Raw genomic sequence first — 25,203 nt, 5'->3', positions numbered from 1 at the left:
TTTTGGAGTATATCTAATCGGCCATAAGCAATTGATTCAATGGACTTGTAACTTATTGTCAGTCCTGTACTTAAGAAAATAAGTCGCATAAAAAGAAAAAAAGGTTTTCGATATTGAAACTGCTGTCCACTTGTCATTTAAACAAATTTTAATAAAAGAGGTAATTGTTGTACCAATCGCTTGTTAGAAAATACATTAAATTATACCAAATACAATTATTGTTTAATATTGTTTTAAGATTCATACATTGTTTCCCATGCATTTACTATTACAAGTACGGTATAAAATATTATGTTAAATTAATCGAGGATAATAATAACATGCAACAATAAAAATAATAATACAAATACTATCAACTGTAGCCTATATAATTCAATGTTTATTTTTTCTAACATAACACCTTTATTTGATAAAAATAAGAAGTAGCTAAGCGTAGGAGCATAATAATTATAATGTTATCTAGGCCAAAAATAATAAATAATACGTGTAAATAATTGTATACATACTGGAAAAAAATATTAAAAAATAAGTTAGGCGTTTAAAATAAAGTTAACGATCCAATAAAAATTACATTGAGTTAGATGTAAAAATTTAAAATTTAGACATAAAATAAAATGTTGAAATATGTATAGCACCTAGAAAAAAAAAATATACAGTTAAAGCTCAGTTTATGTTTTTGCTCATTTAAGAGAACAATGGTGTTCGTTTTTCGGTACTACATAATAATATGTAAAAAATAATAGCTTTAAAACAAATAATATTTATCAATAAAAAAAAAAAAAAAAATAATAATAATAATACATTTAAAACTTACACATAAAAATGTTTGCAAGTTTCTCTCATTTTAAACAAGTACTATAAATGTCACTTAAACATAAAAACCATAAAACATATATTTTTTTATTATCAAACATATCATGTTGCTAAATAGCGGTTTTTTTTTAAACTGCTTTTAAAAAATTAGAAAAATACAAATTTTTAGCAGAGCAAAAAAAAAAAATCACAAAATTAAAACACAATAAAAAAATAAAATAAAATAAATAAATCATTTTATAAAATAACCAAAATGTTATATAATTTTTAAATGTAGTAGAAGTGTGATAAAATAATCAAAATTTAGGAAGTGGCCGTCTCAGTCTTTTTTGTGGCGGAAGCTATGGGTCTTCTGATTGGCCCTGGCATCGCAGGCGGTGCAACAGTGGGTTTAGGTGCGGGTTTTGCTTTTGCAGGCAACTTGGGTGGTGCTAGGCTAGTTCTAGTGGCTAAATTAACACGACCTTTACCAGGAGCCGGTTTGGACACATCCCCGTTGGTTAGTTTTGCCGTGCCATTAGTCAACGGTTTCTTTGCAGCCGCAGAAATCGGACGACTTGGTGGTCTTGATGTACCGTTTGTTAGCGACGGTTTACTGGCCAAAGACGTTCTGGGCGTGGTCGTGGATGTGGTCGGTTTTAACGTAGGTGGAGTTCTTGTAACATTTACACCAGTTCTTGGACTTGTTGTAGCTTTCGGAGTTGTTGATGTTTTCAGTGTCGTCGAAGTCCTTGGAGTTGTTGGAGTTTTTTGGGCGGAGGCTGGCCTGGGTGCAGCAACCGTAGTCTTGGGTGCCACTGGTTTGCTAGACGTTTTTGTAATTGTCGTAGGTTTCAGTGTCGCAGAAGTGGTCTTAAGACCAGTGTTCGGTCGAGAAGTGGCAGATGCTGACCTAGAAGTTGTTGAAGTGGTGGCCGATTTCGGTTTGGCTGCTGTTGTGGACACACTAGTTCTTTTTATGGCTGCAGGAGCAGTTGGTTTTGAAGCCAAAGGTTTTGGTGCAGCTTTCATAGTGGTCGTCTTAGCTTTGGTAGTGGTGGCCTCTGGTTTCTTGGGAGTTGTTGACTTTTTAGATGCTAAGGCGACCGCTCCAGCGGCTGCGGCTGCTACCGCAACACCAGCAGCAGCAGCAACAACAATTTCAGAGACCTGAAAAATTCATAAAACATAATATGAAATTAAAAAACACTACAAAAATCGGTAAGAACAAATTAATTCAAATGTGTAAGTTAACTTACTTTGTTACTGTCTTCTTGGGGTACAACAACTTTTGGTTCTTCCAATGCCACAGCCAATTGAGTGGGTGTTGCTTCCACCATGGGTTGTTCATCTATCACCTCTGGTTTTGGCTCTATGACGATTTCTTCAGCTGGTTTTTCTACCGCGACCTCATTCATAACTTGCTCTTTGACAACAGTAGGTTTTTCAACCATTTTGGGTTCTTCACTGAATTTGAAATCGTCAACAACCTCGGGTTCTTCGTTGAACTTAAATTCGTCAACAACATTAGGTTCTTCGTTGAACTGAGGTTCATCAACAATATTGGGTTGTTTGTTGAAATGAGGTTCATCAATAACATTCAGTTCTTCATTGAACTTAAATTCATTAACGGCCTTAGACTCTTTGACTGCCTGTTCTGGACATTCATTGGTCTCTTTCAGATCGCCGAAATAATCTGAACTCGTTTCCATAACGTACAACGAGTCACTCATGTTTCTGTTTTGGAAGTTTTCCTCGAACGTCATGCTCCTGGACATCATATCTGGATCGGCCGTTAAAGTGTTAGTGGTCGAACAGTACGGTTGAGGCGGGTTGCTTTCCACATCGGAATGGATAATCATGGAAGAGTGCATTTCCTCGTCGCTGTCTACCACTTCACAATGATCTTCTTGGTGTGCGATTTCTTCCGGACGGTCCCCTTCGTAGCCGTTGTCCTCGTGAGTAGCCTCACTCTGTTCGATCTGCTTTTGCTCGAATACATCACCACGCTGTTCTATGCTGTTGAGGTGATTTTCAGACACCCCAAAAACGTCATGACCCTGTTGCGCAAAATCGTCGTGATGTTGATGTTTTTGGAAATCGCTTAAATTGTCTTGTTTAAGTTCAAAGTCATTGTCTCGGTTTTCGGCTACGGGATCGGTGTCGTATCGGAACTGATCCAGACCCTCGGCGTGACACTTGACTTCGTCCACGTCGCTGTCTTCGGTTTCCGGTTCCTGTTCTGAGTAGGCCGCGTGGTGCGGCACCAAATCCACTTCTGGCACGGTGCTGGACACTCCGTTGTCTACGTCGTTATCTTGTCCAGCAGTGGTATTCATCAACGCTTCGTGCGTGCTAGTAGTAAAATCGGATTCGGGCAAATACTGTTGTTCGTATACCGAGTGCACTGCTTTGGCCTCTTGTTTGATGAACTCCGGTTCTACAACGGGCACAGGTTCTCCGGTGATAGACTGTCCGATCGACTCTCCTGCCGGTTCCACGACCTCGGGATTTTCAACCGCGGGCGCAGCGATCGGCACGATTCCCTCGGGATCTTCCACGGCCGTTTGGTCGAAGGAAAACGGGTCGTCGTTCTCCTTGTCGTCGCCTTCCGACCTCTGACCGGCCACGTATTGGTCCTCTACGTCGTCGTTGTCCGATTCGAACGTCGACTGGTTGACCATCCGCATTGGAGTGCACGGCTCCGAACCCACCACTGCATCGGTAGTGCTAGCGCTGTCGTCCAGCTTACTATCCTCGTACGCGCCGGCACTCATGGTCCGGTTGCCGTCGAAGAACTCCGTGGTCGTCACGTCTTCCTCGTCGAACTGCGGGATCACCGAGCCCACCGTGGCATTGGCCGTGCTCACCGAATCGTCACCGGCCCTACTATTGACCTCGGTTTCGTCGGCGCCGGCGCCATCGTCATAGCCGCCGTTTACTTTGGAGTCTATCGAAATCGACCCGTTCTCCGAGAACGAAGCGTTGAGTTCCTCTTGGATCTTGTCGGCAGCAAACGGATTGAATTCGTCTTTTTTGGTCGGCACCACAGTTTCCATCAATGACATGTAAGGGTCGGCGTCCACCGACGACGGTTCGACGTTGTCTGTTTTGACGTCGTCGAACAAGTTTCTCGCTCTGTTCATGTCCACGGGACCATCGGTCGACTGGTCGAACGGGATTCTCCTGTATTCGTCGAAATCGTCGCCGTTCCGGACGGCCGGCTCTTGGTCATTTTCGAACATCAAGTCTGACGGGGCGACGTCTCTTTTAACTTGCTCGTGCAGCTCGTCGGCCGGTTCTTCGTTCAACGGTTTAATACCATTTATTGTGTTGAACTCGCCTTTTGACTCTAAAATCAATGTTAAGCAATCATATATAAGGTGAGAATCATTAACAATAATATTTTAGCCAAGTGTTCAAAAACACAGCTAAGCACAAGCCCATTTGTAGAAGTGTTTTAAGTATAATTGCCCGAACCACTTCATAATGACGATTAAACATAACTTAATTTTGACTTGAGTTACTCTCGATAAAACTATTTTAGGAGCAGAGTTATTATAATATACATACAATTTTACATATTTTTCAAAAGTAACCATAATTGTTTTATTATTTCTAACCGGCCACTAACAACAGCTGCAATAAGATATCACACTCTAACCAAAGAGAATCTCGTGCAATGCCGGTTTGAGGGGTTTGCCCTGGGCCGCCGGAGATAGGAAATCGTCACGTTTTCTGAACTTATGGCGGTTTAAATACCCGAAGAACACGATGGTTCTGAGAAGAACTTATTGGGTCGACCTCGGGTGCGCCATATCGCGTGACCGAAAACCCGATTGGTTTTTTTTCTGTTAACATCGGACGAGCGACGCATAATTTTCTAAACGAGGCCGTAACGTAAATTCGTAATTTCTCAATTATTAAAATCGGAATTTCTAATAGATTCTCAGAGCCGACGACCGGATGGATACCGATTACCGCGTGTCAATTACTACAATACGGCGGCCGTTAAAATACAATAAATAATAATCGTTTGTTAATACCATAAGCGTTGTTGAGTTTGGACAAGTCGGCGGCTTTCACGTAACTGGCGAAGTCGTCCTCGTCCGGCACTTCCTCGTTGTCGATGGTCTCTCTGAACTTCTGAGGCGAAGACGATATGAACTCTTCGTTGGTTCCCAAGAAACGGTTCACGTAGTTGTCGGCTCGGGGAGGCGAAGAGACTGGCACGAACTCGGGGGCGTCAGGGTTGAGCCTACGGTCCATGTCTTCGGCCTGCAATAAATACAACAAACAATTACAGTTTTAGGTGGGTTTAATATTTAAAATAAATATAAAACAAAATCGTTTTGCCGTGTAATTATTGTATCGTTTACGCGATTAACGCGTTTTTAAGTGAATTTTAATCATCGACAATTTATCCTCTGTGTCGCGCATAGCGATAATTACACGACACGACGGTCGGCTGGCAAAATCCAATAACCATATCATAATATATAGCTTTGCCGTCAAGTACCGTTATACTTGACACACAGAATTCATTACAAGCGCAGGACGTACATACCTCGGCGCTGTGGTCGTTTTCCGAGTATCTCTGGTTTCCGTTGGTGTAATTCCATCCACCACCGTCTTCCGAATCTTCGCTGCTCTCGTTGACTTCACCCTCGTCTGTCGGAACTACTGAAAACACATACAAAAAGGGTTCAATAGGTCGTCAAAACACTACTGTCGATCGGCGCCTGTTCACCCCCTTTATTGCCCATCCGACCGGCACACCTATTTGTCAAATATCTCTTGGACCGGACGCAATCCGATTTGCTGTGACCCTCCCCCTCCCTCGGTTCATATTAATGTGTTAAATAATAATGAACCACTTACTTCGCGGGGTCGGCAAGCAGAATAAGAGGGGGAAAGGACGACGAACAAAATGATAATGTGTCGTGGATACTTTTATGAACGTTATAATACAAGCGCGGTTACATTACAACACAACAATGAACGCACAATTCGAGGCTGCACGAATTATTTGAAAAATAATTTACAATATTATATAAGGGAAATGATACAAAAAAAAAAAAACCGCATAAAATTAGTGCACTCTGTTTCCGTGTTTTCCTCAACGGCCTTGATGGTTTTTTAATCGCGTTCAACCCATATAACTTGTTCGACCGAATATACTGGTCAGTTATGACTAACCAGTACGTTAACATTAAATTATATTTAACAGTATATATATATATATATATATATATATATATACAGTATTCGGTTTGACCGACGGCCGACTTGGACGTGTAGCGCGCGTTGCCACTCGTCTGCCGCAGTAGAGAGGGTTGGGAAAAAAAATTGACTAGGTTAGCTAACATGAGCGGATAAGGTCTCATTTAGACAGCATAACCTAGATTGGAATGAACGGGTAGATAACAGTATGACGAAACACAAGTTAAAGGAAGTTTTAGGGGAACAAATTGCGGAATAAAAATAAACAAATACCAACAAAAAAAAAAAAAACGCAAATGTCATTGAACCGTAAATAATAATTAACGGGTTTTGTTTTCCATCGTAAAAAACATTGTTTTTTTTTTGTATACATAATCGAACGGTTGCCCAACTACAGCGAATAAAGCAAGTGCGAGCCTATATTATGTACATACGAATACTCAGAAAAATGTATTTACGAAAAGGGTGATTAGATTCGCATCGAAACTAATAAAAATATTATTTTCCACGGCAGTTATCAACGTTTGTACTTGACATTTGTGCAATCGTGATTGGTATTTAGATCATTTTTATTAAGAATTTAAACACTTAAAATTATTATCTACGTTACCTAAGTAACAATTTCGGTGACAATAGCAAAGTAAAATTAAAAATTGTACTTGTTAAAACTGTTTAAAGAAAAATTATGGCTTTAAGGGATATTTTTTTAGTCTTGTGGATTCGGCCAACGACTCATACATACGACCTCCTAACGCCCGCTATTGTATTGATCGTTTTTCTGTGAAATATCTCCCATCAAAATATAATATAAAGTTTGTTCTGCATATTTTATTTAAATAATTTTAGTTGTTCCGCGTTGTCTAAAAATAAACCAAAAAAATGATGTTAGCGGAGTGCGAAGACAAGGGGAAAGCGACAATAGGTGAATATTAATACCTACAACGGCCATATTATATAGTATACGTGTCCCGGCTGTATTGGTACCGTGTAACGTGACTATAATCATTATTATTACCTCCCCGAAGACTGTAGGAGTGGACGAGGGAGGCAAAGGCAATACAAAATACAATAGAAGTAATTATGATTTCAGCCAAACTGCACGACGTTAAACGTATAATTTTCGAATAACTTGCGTGTGTCCAAAATGACAGTCCACGGGACGACCGCACACTATTTTCAGTCACAACTCGAAGAAAACCGCAACAAAAATTTAATTAAATAATATTGAAAGAAAAAAAGTGTACAAATACCTGAGATATTATCATCAGCCAACCATATCTGTAACACTCCGTATCACAATATTAACGAGCACCTATTGCGATTTCCTCCCCCTCCCAATTTCTCTCTCTTTCACATTCTTTTTTATAACACACAAACGGGCACACTCACGAGCATTTGAACGTGACGGTCTCGTTTAAAAGGCCGAGGAGACCACATACGGACAGCCAACACACACACACGACTATGTACTATACTATGCCGGCAGCGATGACGACGAGCCAGAAATAAAATTAGAGACTTGCATATATACACCATATATTGCTCTCTCTCTCTAATTTATTTTCTCTTCCTGGCCGGGGGTTACCATTACCGAAAACTGCGGTTGACGACGACGACCATCACCCGCAGACTGTGTTGTTGAGAACCACTGAACGGCAAAAACGTTTAGCGATAAAGCGGTATACATGGTAACGCCCGTGGTGAGAACACCTACAAGACAAAATCCCCCACGCGGGCTTTACCCAATCCGGCGGTTTGAGTCCCAAAGTCCTCCTCATGTGTTACATAAAACACGAATAATCGTTTTCCTACTTAACAAGCTAAATTCAGGTGGTCCACTCCAAAGCAAACAACACACACAATCGACTGCGCCTTTAACTTGTTGATGTTTTTTTTTGTGAGAAAAAAAATCAATATTTGTTTCAAAAATTAACAAAAATAAATAAAAATGTAACAGAAGGAAGATACTTAATTATAACGACGAATAAAAAGTTGGGCAATTTAAAACACAGAGGAAAGGAAATAATTGCTTAAAGAATGTTTTGAGCATTGGCAAAACAATAAATTGAAGACGTCTTGGTTAAATGATTGCAAAATCAAATTTTGCGCTTACTAATCCATCCAATCGATATACATATATTTAAAGTTTGTTGACCAAGTCTGGTTTTCATAATAACTATTGTAATATTGCACTTTAGGCTGTATATATGTTTACTGTTTGCGTTATTCGATGGAAATGTCACAATAATGAGATTCTCGTGTATTTTATTTCAATGACAAAAATAGTAAATACGTATTACTCTCACAATAACTATGGAATGTAATACATGACCGAGTGAATATTCATTTTCAAAAAGACGCATTTCCAAATGGCAGCCTTAAGTTTAGAAAACGGCATACCGTTTCTATTGAGCATTATGTTCGAGTATACTCGACAATAAAACCACAGACATTTAATTATTATAGTCTTAATAAGTCTAACGTATTGTTACGTTTAAATCTATATCTAAGAATGCGAGTAATGGTTAACATTAACGAATAACAATTAATTAATATAAAACAACAATACAACCCGACAGAGACGGGTTTGTTTTAAGACGTTTTAATGCGGTGATAATTTATGATGAAAAACACCCATTACATGTATATTAAAGCGGAGAATATTATCGACTTTCTTGTGTCAAACTCCGTACAAACGAGTAAAAGGGTTATTGGCGGTGGTTGACAAATTTACATTTTATCCCGTTTTCGATTTTCTATCATAAAAGAGAACCGTACACTTTGACATGCCATAATTCCCCTTTTGAAACATCAACGCACATATACGAGTCATTATTTTTTTTTAAAAATGAAAGGGAGAGAAAGGGACACACACGACAACTGTAGAACGAGTCGTTAACGGGTAGTAAGCTTTAATCATGGAACAGTAGCAACAGTAGAAGGGAACAGTATAAGAGGGCAAAACGCAATTTTTCACTCATTACGCCAATGATAACATCAAGCGGCGCCGGCAATCTGCATGTGGGGGAGAGACGACAGACAGACGGCCGGAGAAGAGCAAGGGCGACGCTAGGAGGGGTGCGATTCGTTTAAATACGTTAGCAAAACTTATACAATGAAAAAATAAATAGTCTAAAATAAAGTAAATCTCTGCGCGTGCATCTAATGAGCAAGCAGTGTGTGTACGTACATGCCACGGCGTTGTGCACACCGTGAAATCATTATATATAAAAAAAGCAACGGTTATAGGCAGATAGAAAAGGGAAATATAAGGTGGTAGTGGAAGTGGTTCAACGACCCGTTATTATTCCGTATGTGTTTCAGGTGGATATAAATAGTGGGGGTTGCGTCTAGGGAATGACAGGGGAGGGGGTCAGTGTTAAGGATAACAATGAGACCGCGACGAATTTCCGTCGAAGACGGCTCAGAAAACGGTGACTATCACAAGACGGACTGAAAGTATAAAAGAGAGAGAGAAAGAGAAAGATATGCAAGTATAGATTGAACACTGTCCGATGCACGACTCGGGACCGCGTACAAAGAATATAGTGTCGTATACACGGGTGGACATCGTTGTCATTAAGGAAAATGTATTTCACGATATGCTGAGGAATTCGGTGAAAACTCGTGATCACATCACTTATAAACCCGAACGAAGAAAAAATAGAAACGGTTGGACAGAATATTCGGTGTACTCCATATAATATAATGCGGTCAATAATACTTTTACAGTATTTAGGTACGAGGGGTTATCCTTGTGTATGAGAAAACAAATATTTCTGAACAGACTAATCGATTTAATTCATTTTATACAACACAACATGACTGATTAATTGAAAATACCAGTGACGTGGTCCACAATTTATTATATCAATCGTAAAAGCTCTACCCTCCCTAAAAGCTATTGTTATTCATCACCTAGGGCTGTCCTATAAAAATGTCCATCAGCCACTATAGCATTAAATTGCATTTTTAAACGCCACCTAGTAATTTTCACGTTAGGTTAAAAACCACTGGTTTACCAAATTAGTTAATGTTAGGGTGGATAGACAAGTAGTACGGTGCGGTATTAGTAGCTTTGGTACGGTACTGAGAATGTACAAATGATTTTGCAACGTAATTCTTTTAAGTTAAGCTAACCCTATGATACAATAATTCTTAAAAAAAAAAATCACTAAAACAGTAACCATGACCAGGTTTACAACAATATCATCTAAAACACCGTCTACAAATTAAAGGTTGACCTATGTCAGAAGTATCCGAGACACCTTTTAGTGCCATTAGGGGCAAGACAATAGGCAATAAAATACTTCAAGACACGTCTTTAACTTTAAAAATGAGCAGTATGGATTCGTTTTGATTGCACTATCAAAGTGGTGGAAAACTCATCTCGCGTGACTTCTCATCCGGAGCTAAAAGTATTTCGTCGAACCACAGCAGTCATCGACATCGTTAAACGACTTCTGGCCGTCAAAATTGATTCGACGGAGGATTATAATAAAATTGATTGATGTGCTCGGGCATTCACGAGTCGCGTATTATAACCACCATTGCCGGTCAATGGCGACGGTCGTGGTCGACGCGCACTCCGAAAGCATTATAATATCATATTATACAACCATAGTACATAATAATAATAATATACTTATACACTCTAAACGCATATGTGAATACAACATACAATCGAATTGACACTAGCCCTACATAGAGATGCACGTACAATGGTCGGATGGAAATGAAAAACCGATGCGTTGGTTAGGCGTGCTGCGATTGTAGTGTACCACATAACAGGATTTTTTTTTGTAAATGAAAGTAGGGGGATGGAAAAATATAGCAAAAATGTATGCCTAACAGGGGTCCTCCCTGAGTTCGGCGGTCGTTAGTCATATTTTACTCGACAGTTTTTGCAAATAAAACGACTGCTGTGATATCCAACTTTTGAAATATTAGGGTTCCCGGCGGCCGCGTTAAGGGGAACACACAATTCTAAAGTAGTTAATAAGAAAAAACGCAACACATGACAGGCGAGTGTCTTGTAGGATGAAGAAAACGCAATGGGGCTCAAAAACTCAAACCGTCACATAAAGTAAAAAAAAAAATTGTTTCATCAAAAATATAGTAACTTATGTTTTAAGAAAAAAAGTATTGAAGAGTCATGTACTGTAGGGTATTTAAATAGTGGTAATGAAATAAGAGCATAAATGCAGTAATTGATCACATTAACATTGTTGTTTAATTAAGTAATACAAATATTATAATAGAGCATTAAAACGGGAAATTACATTTTTTCTAATTAAATTCATTGAATGTTATTATAATATTATCCACTGAAAAGGTTGTCCCAAAAATATTTAATCACGAAAAGCTCATTCTTTTGACTAATATACATTAACCCTTTCAGTCCCCTTGTACATTGTAATGTACATACATTTTAATTAATTTTCATTCCGTTTATTAACCTTAAACCCGATCTAGCAGTATCTTTGAATTCGTAAAATTGTTAGAACCAGAATAAAATATAATATTGATTATATGTTATCAATGTTTTTAATAAATCTCTCTTTATACAAAAATAATTTGATAAAGACGCTATCATATTTTTTCCCCAAATAAAAAAGTCGGGACTGAAAGAGTTAATAATGGAAAAAACTAAAAAGTTATGCAATAATATTTATCTTTAAGTTAGAATATAATATTTCAAATAGTTTTATTTGCTCTAATTTAATAAGTAAATTATAAAAAAGTTGATATAAACTAGGGTAATATAGAGATGCCATTATTAATAAATAATAACTTTTTAATTCTGTACCCAAAATCTTTCGCGCCAGTGCAAACAAACAAAACATGTTTATGAAAAAAACTGTTCTGAAAAAACAAAAAATTATATGGGGGTATATTATATCATAAATTGGGACGTATGTATGTAGCACCTGGTGGTGGTCAACGAGAAATCTACCGACCTCCAGCTGAAAATATATCTACAGCTGCGGGCAACAGTGAAAAAAATCAACCCAAGGAGCTCGGAACTGTAACCATATTATACGAGCGACGGATAATAGTACGGTGCAAAGAAGTGAAAAACACAGTGTTACTATTTTTTACAGCGCATTTTTCCCAACATAACGGTTTAACGATCTAATTTACCAATAACATTGCACCACGTTCGCGTGTGAACCGTATTTGATTATACTGTTTATAGTGTATTTTCCTTTAAATTTAAACATTAGCTAAACCAAACTATAACGATTCCATTTATTTAATAAAATAATCAGTTTAAAAGGCAACGGTACCAATAAAAGTGAAGAAAAAATGTAAATAATAGGTTTCCCAGGCATGAGAAGAAGGCGGTTTCTTACATTTCTAAATCATTGCTTATACCAGCTATAAATACAAACGCATACAGACAAAGAGGAATACTGACGGTCCTAAACATTTAACTAGTAGTAGAATATTAATTTTAAAGCTTATTTAACTAACATTAACTAACACCTCAAAGAATAATATTTTTATTTAAGATGATATTGTTTCATTTTATATTTTATAGTAACCCTAACAAGACACAACCATTTCATGAGGCACGACGGCACGGCAATGTCAGTCATAAAGAAATAAAACAGCTATTTCGCGTGTACACGATTTAATCAAGTTCCTAAAGTGTTAACAGACGAAACGTTAACGTTATGATAGTTTAATACAAATCAGAATGATAAATACGTAATTGTGCTCTTCGACTCATACATTTAGCTGTGTAAATAGTATTGGAATTTTAATTTGAATAATTATATAAAATACAAAGTTTAAATTTATAAAAATAAGTACAAGTTATCAGTTAATATTTTGCCCACTATTAGCAAAAGGACAAATTCGGTGCACAACGTTGATTTTTATTAACCGTTAAGGTCAAAAACACAATAGCATGTTTTTCCTTGATAATTCTAGACTTACAATGTAAGATAGACCTTATGTTTTGTAAACAAATAAATATTAATAACATGAAAAACACGTTCGACTGAATATGGTTCAATACCATATAGGCAACATAAATACATACAGACTATCAAATTTTCCACCTCACTTTAGCACAAAAAAAACAAAGTCACCTAAGTGGCCGAGTACAATAAAGTTTTTAACTAAGTCCTTGGAATAACATTTGTACAAACAAAAAAAGATCGCTTTTTAAATAATGGGATCGAACGTGTCAATATGGAATTGTGTAAAATGTTTATATGTTTACTCAAATTACCGTTGTTCGATCAACTAGTATATTTATATAAGCCACGATTTTTTATATTTTAATATTGAGTACACTTTACACCTCATATAAACGTAAATACAAATTAGGTATCTGAGAAACGTATGGCATAGATTGAATGAACGTTCATTAAGTGTTAAACGTATTTAAATTAAATGATTAGTAGTTTTTTATTATAATTTAGTGTGGCCCGCGATTGGTTCCTTAAATTTGTAGTGAGAAAATATTAAATTTAGCTATTTGTTGTATAATTTAGCATAAATCCCCCAAAATATTACCAAAATACAATTGGATTTGGTTATATGAGTAGATGTGATAAGAAAAATAGAACCCATCTTAAAATTTTAATATTATTTGTTGTACAAACAAAATGTATATTAAAAAAATTGTTTTGAAATATTAATATTAATCTTTACTGTTATCTATATACATTATAATGTCAAGGTGTAACGGGTTTTGTATTTGTCGGACTATGTAATGTTTTTCACACCCTATAGACAATTTGAGATTAAACATACCTTTGGGTTTGCTTAAGCCGATGATTGGTTCGTCGGGAGTGTCCACATCGGTTTCCGGGCCAAAGCCAGAGGTGTCCTGTCCGTAGGACGAACTTAAAGAATTTCTCTGTTCCATCGCCGTTTCCATGATGTGGGCCTTTCTCCGGGCCGCTAACTGTTTAGGATCCTGTAGAAATACAGTGATCACTGATATGTTGTCTTTGGATCCTTGAGCCTTGGCCTTGAACGCTAGCTTACTGCAAACTTCGGACGGATCGCCTGTACAAAACAAATGAATCATAAGTTAAATGGTCTGTGTGACATGTTTACATCATAGCACACTTATTATATTATCTGTTGTTGCCAAAACAAGTGCAACTTAAATACAGCATTGTAAGCTGACGTCGATGTACAGATAACATTTGCATTTGAGATTATAATTAGTAAAGAACACCTAATCATTTATGACGTCATCAAAACTCTTACAGTTATTTATTTATTTAGAACCATTAGGATTATTTGTTTTGTAAATACCGCGGGCTACGATAGTGTATACAAATAATAATTATCAAGTGGATGAATTAGTTAAAAGCACCGACAAAAGCAAATCCGTAATTGTGCGAAACTAGCTAAGACGTTTGTAGTTTATAAATTGTAAACGCATTTGTAAAAAGCTCCGCAGTAAAAATATGACTCCATTTTTTAACACGAAATGTAATATTTGCTTATTAGTTATTATAGTTATACAAACATGTCATAATACTGTAAAGATACACTTCAAGATAAACAAACAGTTCACAACAGATTTTATTTCTCCCTCTATCCTGAGAACCATTTATTTTAATTACGGTACACGTTATGTCTAATTAAAATAAAAAACATTAGTTAGCCAAGTTTAATTAGCTATACTAATACGTTGAATACTTTCAAATGAGCATTCGCGCCGTTGAAATCGCGTTAATTTACTGAAATTCCTTTTTACAACAGGTTCGTTGTTTTTTCTACCAAAGCTCATTAGTACAATTTATTGTTCACTATAATCATTTTGAATGACAACCGCCCCATTCGAGCGAGGTCAAACGTGTAAAAATGCCCGCATTATAATGGTTATAATCGTATGTACTACCTACAAATCATCCAAGGACCGTCTGAACACGAGCAGAGCATAATGCTTATCGCCTACGCTAACTTCAGGTCAAAAGATCTTTGTAGGGACTGACATAACGTTATTAAATGAAAAAAAGTCGTTTTCCCATACCCATTGTTAAAAAATGAATATTCTATAATTTCACAGAACCGACCGGATGTTGCATTGATTTTATCAATATAAACTATACCGTGAGCGACAGACCATTTATGCCAAATTGAAAAAAAAATGGTGTCCAACTTTTCCTGTATCTCCTATGGAATTTTGTTGTATTGTATATTATTTATTCACAGAATAAATGTTAATTTTGATAAAAATCGTTCAATTAAAAAAAAGTCGCCTATACAATATAATACGACGTGACGTACAAAAAGTAGGTAGAACCGTTCGTGACTTCTTACGAAGACTTGTACCGTTCACAGATTCTTACGAAAAGTAGCACCGTTCAAGTTCTTACGAAGACTAGCACCGTTCGTGCTATTGGTGCCAACGGTGCTAGTTCTCATAAGAACTTGAACAGTGCTAATTTTCGTACGATGCGTCGAGTATAAGAACACATGTCCAAGAATTATAAAATAAATAAAATGATCTCTTTGATATATTATTATCAGCGATAATAATAGCATAAAACTGCAAACGCACTGCGTTATAATCTTTGATACAATAAAAAAAAAATTAAATGTTCACTACTATACAATTTAAGAGAAAACAGTTAACATTTGTACTATCAATCGGCGAGCAACCGGTACCACTGTATCATAAAATTATTAGACACTCCCATACACAAGTCATGCATCTTTTATGTTGGCCAATTAGTCGATAAATGCACTGTATGACGAATACATCATCACCGTATAAGTTTCTCTCGCTGGTATGTCGCTTACGTGTTTTGGCTTCATACACTTAACATATCTATAACTATCGATTGGAAAATTAATGTTATACATTTAGGGGTCGTAACAGCCGTAAAACTTGAACCTATTTTTGGCATCATCTCATCAACCCTTTGAGCACACACCGGAACATCCTTACAGAGCAGTATGTACACAATACACATAGACACAAACACGAAATGAAAATGAGAACGTCGCAGGTGTGGTTTTGGGTAAACATCCTCGACACACGTGTTTGATTACAACAGCCTGTATAATATAATATTGTCTTTGGCTTTGTTGATCATCGATATCTCGTATCCGATAAGTCGCGCAGACCCTTCCGGTCGGCCTTCTATTTCGAGGGTGAGGACATTTTATGGGTTTCGGTTAACAGTTTAATACACTTGCACACGCCGGGTTCCTCCTGGGAAATTTTCCCCTAGACCCTTGTAGTAGTAAATCGTATCGCCGGCGCCAATGAAATATTCAAGTTTTAGAACAGTGAACGGACGGCGGACACGGCAAAACAAGAAGTAACATAAAAAGTAACGCGCTCTGTTGGAACTGTTGATTACACGTCGCAGCGTTTGGTTATTTAAAAGAAAAGGAAAAAAGTACACGATATTAACAATTATTGTACCTACTACATATCCAAATATGTACGTAGATTTGTTTACTTAAGCAAAGCCTCTGCGACTGTTACCGAACACGTCCAGCGTTAACGGCGCGTGTGCCGTATGCACTGTGTCTGATGCATGATGATAGTATCGGACATTCGGGGAATTCATTACTGCACAAAGAGAGAAACAACAATGTCGACCAGTACACGTTTACTGGGAACAGTTGCAAGTCACAAATACATAACTAATTTTTATTTTTTAATACAACAAAATATTATCAAATACAATACACGTAGAACAGTATAAATAATCCAACCGTTTTCCGTCTTCGAATAAGAGATTATTCGAGTAATTATAGCTTAAAATTGATTAGTTAGTGACCAATAGTTTAACGTATTTTACTAAAAATACTTAATCTAACCCGACTGGTGCGGAAGGGCGTGGAAAACCACCGCACATATATCCCCTTCCCCAAGACACAACTCCTGTTAAAGAAAACAATAGTTGTAAGGTTATAAAAGTGAAACTAAAAATAAATAATGCATAAATAACTTAAGTTTTGTATTGAGAATTTAATCAAATATTTCAGCGATTCGCAAAAATGTAGACAATATTTGAAAAAAATCCCGTTTCACTAAATTTCGTTAATTTCAACTAATTTTTAGATTAATTAATATTAGCTCTAAAATATCACTTTTGTAGTATATAATTTGTTTTTTAAGTCATTGCTATCTATTTTGGTCCCCTAAAGTCCTCTATATATTTTATAGTCCTTCTGATCCGGACTGTAAATCATCCATCGACGTCCCATACTTAAACAAATACGACAATTAAGATCTTTTTTAGTATTAAAATCTTTCTTATTTGCACTTGGACGAGTGAGAAATATCCACGCATGTGTCGGACGATTTTGTTTCCTACCCTCAAAGGCGCAATCTCGACATTATGCAGGCTTTTCCCTGGGCAATAAGCGTCAGACCGAAAAAAGAAAGAGAGAGAGGTGATGGCCTAAGCAAACAATATAACGGGCAACCACTTAATTCATTGTGTTGGCCGGCAAGGAGTGCAATGGCACCACTATGCAATATAGGGTTAGTGAGTTTTTAATTTCGCACGCAAATGTCATTGAAGAATGGGTGTTTTCAAAGAGACTCGTGCACCACCCATTACGCCGCCAGCAGGGGCTGAGTCATGGCGAATAAATACTAAAATGTCCACAGACGGTCGAATTCACGCTATAACTTGATAACCATAGTCGATACAATATTATAAAGGTAAACATATATATTTAATATAGTTTGTTGTGTATTGTCTGGAAAACAACCATATTGGTTTTCTAACAAATAATGATGTTTTCTATCAACCATCGTCCTGAAAACTGTCCGACGACCATCGATAGTTGAAATGAAAAATTATTAACAACACAACCGCATATTACTTTTATAGCGAACTAACAAACGATACCTAATATAGACTTTATTATGGCTTTTGCGAAAACAAGCGTCGTGCGAACTGATATTCAAACCAAAAATATAATAAACAACATAAAAAAGAAACGTCTCTTATTAATAATAGTTTTTGTACCTCCATCAGTTACCGAAACATAAACTTTGCAAATTAAATTAAGACGTAATATCCGACCATAATCTCCGATTTACCTCGACGAGGGAGACTTAAGTTCTAGGATCTAAGCTATAAATTATAAATGATGCATAAGTCATTTTTTTTTTTTTGGTCTATATGTAAATGAAAAGTAAAAGTAGAACAGTAGTAGAGTTTAACGTATAATTGTTTTTAGTTAATGTAGGTGGTCCTTCAAGATAACAAAAATACTTGAACCTTTAAGTTAATGATGCGGCGGTTACAACAATGGTTGTTGTAACGGTGCAAGCATCTCCTTTATTTACATTAGCTTTATTAAGACTAACATACACAATTACTCGACACCTTTTTAGTCTTATTGTGTGATCGATTTTTGCATAGGAGTGCCTGCGGCTATTATGGGTTGAAAAACTCACAGTTACCCGAAGTTACTTGAACACAGCATAAATATCGCAGTCGATACCCACGGGCGTTACTCTATTCAATCGGGTCTATTGTCACATTGAACGACGGTGTACAGGGTGGGGGGGGGAGGTAATGCAATTTTAATAATTGACCGTATGTAAATTATGACGGGAAACTAAGGAAAAGCGAGGACCGGTCCTAGTAGTAGAGGGAAGTATATCATTATTTTTTTTTAGTCTAATTAAACTAACACAGCACGTTTGGAGGGGAAAACCAGGAGATACGACCCTCCTCCAGATTTGCAAGTAAAGGTAATTTGGAAAGGTGAAACTACGTGATGGGGGTACAACCTAGTGGGCTTCGATGGGTATGTGTGCCTGATGCGAACCGGCAGCGGTGGCAACCGTCGACACGAGGGCGTTTACTCGGGAAATATTGATCCTCGACCGTCTCGTCCGGCCGAACATTCACGGGGGGCTACGCCCTCCAGACGTCTGGCGTCCACCAAATGGAAAAAAAATAACTAATACCCAATTGTACCCTGCCTCTGAAGACTTTAAAAGAAGCATAGTATAGGCCGAATAAAAAGAAAATTAGCTATAAGTCATGCCGTCGTGATTGGACAATAAGGGAAAGAGGTTAGAAATGGAACGCAATTCGCGCCCCAAGTAATCAGTTTTATAATCATAAAATTATAAAAAAATGTGTATTTAATAACCGATCTTACCCTATTATATCGACAGACGAAGGAAAAAAGCTCATAGGACACAGCAATAAAAGCTTTTTCAATAATAATACAGGATAATATCTAATTAGTTATTTAAACGCAGACACGGGTGTTTTTTTTCAATTTCACAAAAATGTTGGAACTTATAACGGTTATTCTTGTTAGGTATATTAAGGATTTACTACCGCTTCGTTAACGAAAGTGGAAATTATGTAGCGCAGTGAGAAATTAAAAAAAGAGTGTTTACGGAATCGCACTATCTCGTAATCATATAAGAATATAATAATAATCAGCTTAGTTACGTAAGTAATTTTCAGGACTCCGCTGTGTAGCAAACAATGATGCGTAGTTCCACAAAGCTTTCGCTAAAAAAAACAGTTAAAAAATCCCATACACGCATATAATATAAAACCTTTTTGGCAATAATATGGTTATAAAAATACCAGAAACAAATATTTGCTACAAAAAATGACCTTTTTGGCCACAGTTTTGAGAATATGCGGATACAATATCTTCTGCTCCCCTCGCCCTTGGTCCGGAAATACACAATAATATTGGCTAGGTATTGTATACACAGCAACTACAATGACTATCCACCCTTTTTATTCGGTATCGTACAATGCTGTTATTGTAATAACAATTTCGTTTAACTTTGTTTCGACCTCTACGAATCACTGCGAACCAAAGAAAAACGTGTTACACGTCGAGGACTTTTCAAGTGGCCTACACACATTATGTGCCGCTTGTCCACCAATTACGGTAAACTATAATGTAGTTGGTTGCATAAAACAAACAATTATAATAATTGTAGTTTAACGACCCGAATAGTGTAGGACTGACTGTTGAGTGGAGCCATTTGATACGCGCCAGGAACTATACTATTACCGATAGAGTCGTGCTATTAATTAAAAAAAATAATAATAAAAAATATTATACATATATTGACGGACACTTGAAATAATGCAATTATTTTCTTTTTATAAATATTCATTATTTTTTTCCTTTTCAGACACGTAACGTGTCACGACTCTCGAGTGTGTAATTAACGAGTTTAACAATTTTATAGCTTAAAATTTTCAATTAATTGGTACTATAGTTCATCAGTATGCAACTACTAAGTCAATAATAATTTATGGTGTACGAATGTAAAGCAATTTAATATTAAAAATACGAGCATATAAAGACCCGAAAACGCCATTAATTAAATTAAAACCGTCCCCAAAAAAGGCCCCCATCGAGTTAAACCAAGATGAATGGCATTTAGAGTTTTACCCTAGAGCTTTAGGAACATATAAATAATACAAACGAGAATTTTAGGAATCGAGGATTATGATACAAACTTCAACATAACCATTGTACTTTATATAGTATTATTTTAAAAACCCAACATAACTCGCGACTAACAATTGTAATCATTATATTGCAAGGTTTTTCGGACAAATGTTAATTACACAGTCTAGGTAAGTACGTAGTTTCATGAAAATTCATCAAATTATTGTCGGTTGGATAACTTTGCGTTCGGTTAAAAACAAAGAAATACACAGACATTAAAAAAAGTAATAATAACAATAAACGTAAGCACGCAATGGCACTGCGTATGCGGCGCCAATCGGTTTCTACTGTAGAAATGAAAAATAGGTATTATGAAGATAAATATATTTTTAAATCAAATAATACTAACGCTCGGCAATCGTCACCACCACGTTGTTATTATATTTTTGTGCGATACACACAAGTTGAGGAGTGCAATAAGCTTGTGCACGATTCGTAATTAAAAAAATAACTAGGTACTAAATTTCATTAGCTATACATCTGTCAATTAACGTAGCTTTCATAGCCTAGAAGCAAAAAAAAATAAACCAAACACTAAACATTTCTTATAATTTCCATATGCTAATGTACACGACCAACTTCATAATGGTAACCAAAGCCGATGTAGTATTACAGTTAGGTTATGCTACGCCTATATCTGTACTTTGAGATCCAATTAAATTATTTTTAGCTAAAACTAATCAGAATACTATTCTGAACCACATTACTGTTCTTTTTATCTAGTCCAAATATTGATAGATGGGTATACATACATCATGCGTGTAGCAATTTTTGGAAATACCATAACAAATTTGTAGGAACACAAAAATGAAATTCTTAACTTTTCACGAGTTAACTAGCTTTTAAGCTACTAGCATTGAGTTCAGCGCTTATCTCGCTGGTGCGGATTATTACCCGTACCGTTTGAGCTCTAATTACCACGCCAGTATACGGCATATAATTTGAGTGCATAAAACGGGAGTCAAAACCCCATGAAAATTGACGGTGCACGTAACGGCATTGTAAACTCCCATATTATTATAATCCTTTCACCATTACGAGTTGTAGCTCTGGACAGAGAAAGAAAGAGAGAGAGAGTGAGCAGCCCTATTGTTCACTGTGAAGAAACAGCAAATAGACACTAAAAAAAAAAATTAGAGCGTTCATCGGGAAACTATTTTTATACCTTCACGAATATATTCAAAACAATACGGGTCGGATAGTCTTATCGGTAAGTTTCTAATGATTCGCCTACAAATGACGTTATTGCAATGAAATAGAACTTTAAACAAATTTCTGTTTCAAAACAATCCACTAGAGTCTGTCGTTTTATTTTTGTACGCCGCGGTAGTACTTGGGAAAAATGAGGCAATAAATAATGACAACAATAATATCGTATTAAATAAGATTAGATATCCGTTGCATACCACGAGACGATGTTTGATGCGCAGATGAGCTGATTTATATTATGAAAACACTGAACCGAATAAATAAAATTTTAATAAAAACAAAACAACAACCACTATAAAACTTGCACCAGAAAAATTATATATTATATTAATCACACAAATATCACAAGTTATCAAAATATTATAATTTAATCAATTTTTTAAATTCAATTTTACACGTTCGCCAGTTGTGGCGGTTTTCAACGGATTCGCAAGTTACAACAAGACTCGGCTACGGCAGAGACCGACTGTGACAGCGCCGCAGCGGTCGAAACGGCTGACGGCCGCCGGTGCCGAGTCAATGCCGCCGGGCCAGTGCCGCCAGCAGTACAATAATTATAGTATTCTCAATGTGTATACACGGTCACGGTATATCAGAATTTTTCTCGTTTCGTTGCGGTCACCACCACCATCCACAATCAACGGTACCAACTACTATAACATATAGAACAGTGAACACCAGTAAATCAGACACCAGCATGCTGTTTGATTTTTGTTTTGTATTATTATTAGCCGGTAGTCCAGCGATTTTGTTTAACCTTGAAAAACGCACGACTGTTGTTCTGTTTTGATAGTAGTTTTTTCACCAATAAAAAAAAACTGTCTATTTTTTTCGTATTGTCCCAACTGCCGTCGTCGTGACGTGACTCATCGTTCGACAGCAGTTAACCAGACGACAGCGGCGGCGGCCGTGCTACCCTGGACAACTGGTACTGTAAACAACTTATGGTTTTGCGCCTCCCTCCACCAACTCTCTGACCCGAATTGTGTGTAATGCACGTTGTAACCAACGTAAATGCAGCAATAACCAATGACATATAAATTACAATAAACTTGACAAAATAAAAATGTATAATTTGGTGTCTTTAAGCGTTGCAAACCAAAATAAAAAAACGAACCAATCAACATCGTCAACAATGTTTGTTCGCTCACACTAAAAATGTGGTTTTCGTTGCTACTTTTAACAATTGCACAAGTGCGCGCACATATTACTGGAAAACTAACTAACAGGGGATAGCATATTACAAATAATCGAATTAAAATGAAAATTGAGAATGACCGAGCTATTACATAAAATCAATACTCATACGGCCGTCAGATATACCTTCAAAGCTTTAATAAAAAAATGATTAACTCTCCTATCCGTACAAAGAGTTAAACTCGCGTGGGGGAAAATGAAGAACTGCTAAAAAATAAGTTTTTTGGCGGGTATATTCTTTATAATTAAACTGTCTTTAAACAGTGGTGGGTTTAAGGGAAACGCGATTTCATAGTCATAAGTTAATGAATGCAACTACAGTGAATTTGTTAAAATTCTACTGCGCAGTCGCAGATTTTTCTTCTATTTGAGAAAATACAAGGGATTCCATTTTTTACCTTCAAAGTCTAACTATAATTTTTAATCATATGTATTATATAACAGATTTTTTTTAAAACTATTTTCCTGGAGGCATGGGTACAATTACCTGGCTTGGTTAAGTTTAACAAGTTACAGCCTACTCTCGGTGAAAAAAAAATTTCAGGGCAGGATTATGATACCTATCCTTATCTTGTCAAGGGTCTATAGGCGATTGTATCTAGGCGATATACATCATATTGATTAATGAAAACGTTTCGGTATTTTAAAAGTTATAGGTAATGAGAACAGGCACAAGAGTCTGAATATTGTATAGTAACACATAATTGTAAATCAAATTACTTCGGATCGATTATTGACCTTTTTTTTTTAAAGTCCATAACTATCAAATAATGATTTCGTAGCGTAAATAAAACAATATTATGTTTCCCATGTTAAACATTTGCATTGCAATTATCCATTTTGGATAAATAACCGCATAGTTTGTACCATGTTTTAACATGAAGGAAACAAACAAACGTTCGCCACTATTGTAGTGAACAAACTCGGTTGAAATGTACACAATTAAATTAGGGTCGCTATGCAAACAACACCCCTAATTTAGACTACACCGGCGATGTACACTAAAATACATGTTTGAATTACGTGTCGCAGCTGTAGTATAATATGTTATAACCCGTTGGTAATATATCGACGTATTTTACAACTTCTAGTACCTATTTATCATACAAATGTAATTAGTTCGTAGCCAACTCACTTTGTTGCTGTAATGAGTTAGTAATCGCTTTAAAAACAACCTTTTACAGTTCACTGTCTCGTGAAAAATACGAGGAGGGTATAAACATATACATAAAATTATATACGTTCTAGACAATATCATTTGAATGTCTTTCTAAAACGGCCCATTGGTGTACGGTCCGGGTCAATAGATTTTTGGCACGCACTGCATGTGATATAAGGAAAACGTATAGGTATACATTTTTTTTTTTTTTTTTGGTGACGAGGAAGCTAGACGGATGCACGTACCCACGAGCTCGGGGGAAATATCGAATTCACACGTTTGTAATTGAAACGACTTGAAAGTAGAATTTAAAATGCATCCTTTTTTCCTGTCCGAAATAATGTGTTTTTAGCTCGTCACCGCTACACCGGAATACCAAGTGACTCGACTATCCCGTTTATCTACACTGTACGGTACACACTCAGAATGTGAGCATACAGTTAACAGTTTGGTCAATGGCCACAGACCACACAGTATTCGGCGATATGTAACACCAATCGTCAAAATAGAGTCAACTCGACAAAATTCTTGATTTCCGTGTTCAACAATTTCTTTCTATTAACATCCATGAGTCATGACGTCAGGGGTTGTTGACGGTAACAAAGTTTCTCTAGTTTGTTTGTCTTGTGAGTTTACTTTTGAATACATTTTTGAAGAACGTAGTACGCTACTACTTATTCGGGGTCGTTTTTATGTTTATTTTCAACTCACATGGTCGAAATTATAATATTCTCGTACCTATTTAATATTTTCAAAAGGTATTATTTCTTTTACTAAAATATAAATCACTGTCTCGGCGTCTGTCTGTGGCGCACATGTAAAAAGTTTAAGTTACATACATGGATTAGAGAAAGATCGGCAAGAGTTTTTGATGTGGTACGAACAGAGGTATATTATTATGCCGTCGTTGGTTTGTGGATTATATTGAAAACCCTTAGTCTTAACTTTCGTTAACGGTGACGTGAAAGATATACTATTATATTGTGAGTTTAAAACGGTTGGCCAAAGCTAAGAGCTGTTGTTTGACGAAGTGGCTTGTGCGAAAATAATATTTTAAACAATGCGTTGTTGTTTACTCGTACTAGCTATTTCTTTGTTACGACTAGTTACATAATACACGCATACACCAAAATTACACCTTAAGAACAAACTATAAGTAGTTATGA

The 25,203-nt window shown here is 36.5% G+C and overlaps 1 protein-coding gene across 3 annotated transcripts in view; it reads right to left on the bottom strand.

Moving 5' to 3' along the window:
* Nucleotides 1–200: 200 nt before the first annotated feature.
* The window catches only part of LOC126847356 (uncharacterized), a 43,996-nt gene continuing 18,993 nt past the window's right edge, over nucleotides 201–25,203 (bottom strand). The window contains exons 8-13 of one of the 3 annotated variants that reach the window (XM_050587505.1): nucleotides 13,786–14,043; nucleotides 5,360–5,475; nucleotides 4,839–5,070; nucleotides 2,378–4,144; nucleotides 2,052–2,341; nucleotides 201–1,962 (exon numbers count right to left, since the gene is read on the bottom strand). In XM_050587505.1, the coding sequence (XP_050443462.1) occupies nucleotides 1,117–1,962; nucleotides 2,052–2,341; nucleotides 2,378–4,144; nucleotides 4,839–5,070; nucleotides 5,360–5,475; nucleotides 13,786–14,043 (3,509 nt within the window). In that variant the 3' untranslated portion in view covers nucleotides 201–1,116. Of the gene's footprint in view, nucleotides 1,963–2,051; nucleotides 4,145–4,838; nucleotides 5,071–5,359; nucleotides 5,476–13,785; nucleotides 14,044–25,203 lie in introns of all 3 variants that reach the window. The other 2 variants (XM_050587504.1, XM_050587503.1) reach the window with 2 other exon arrangements.

This window comes from Adelges cooleyi, unplaced genomic scaffold (genome assembly GCF_023614345.1).
Source record: "Adelges cooleyi isolate 19-005CV unplaced genomic scaffold, UGA_ACOO_1.1 ACOO_flye_CR_arks_rails_tigmint_CR_PRNA_108, whole genome shotgun sequence".
In the NCBI taxonomy this organism is placed as follows: Eukaryota; Metazoa; Arthropoda; class Insecta; order Hemiptera; family Adelgidae; genus Adelges; species Adelges cooleyi.
Note: the sequence above shows the minus strand (reverse complement) of the source record. Positions and strands in the feature narration are given on the sequence as shown.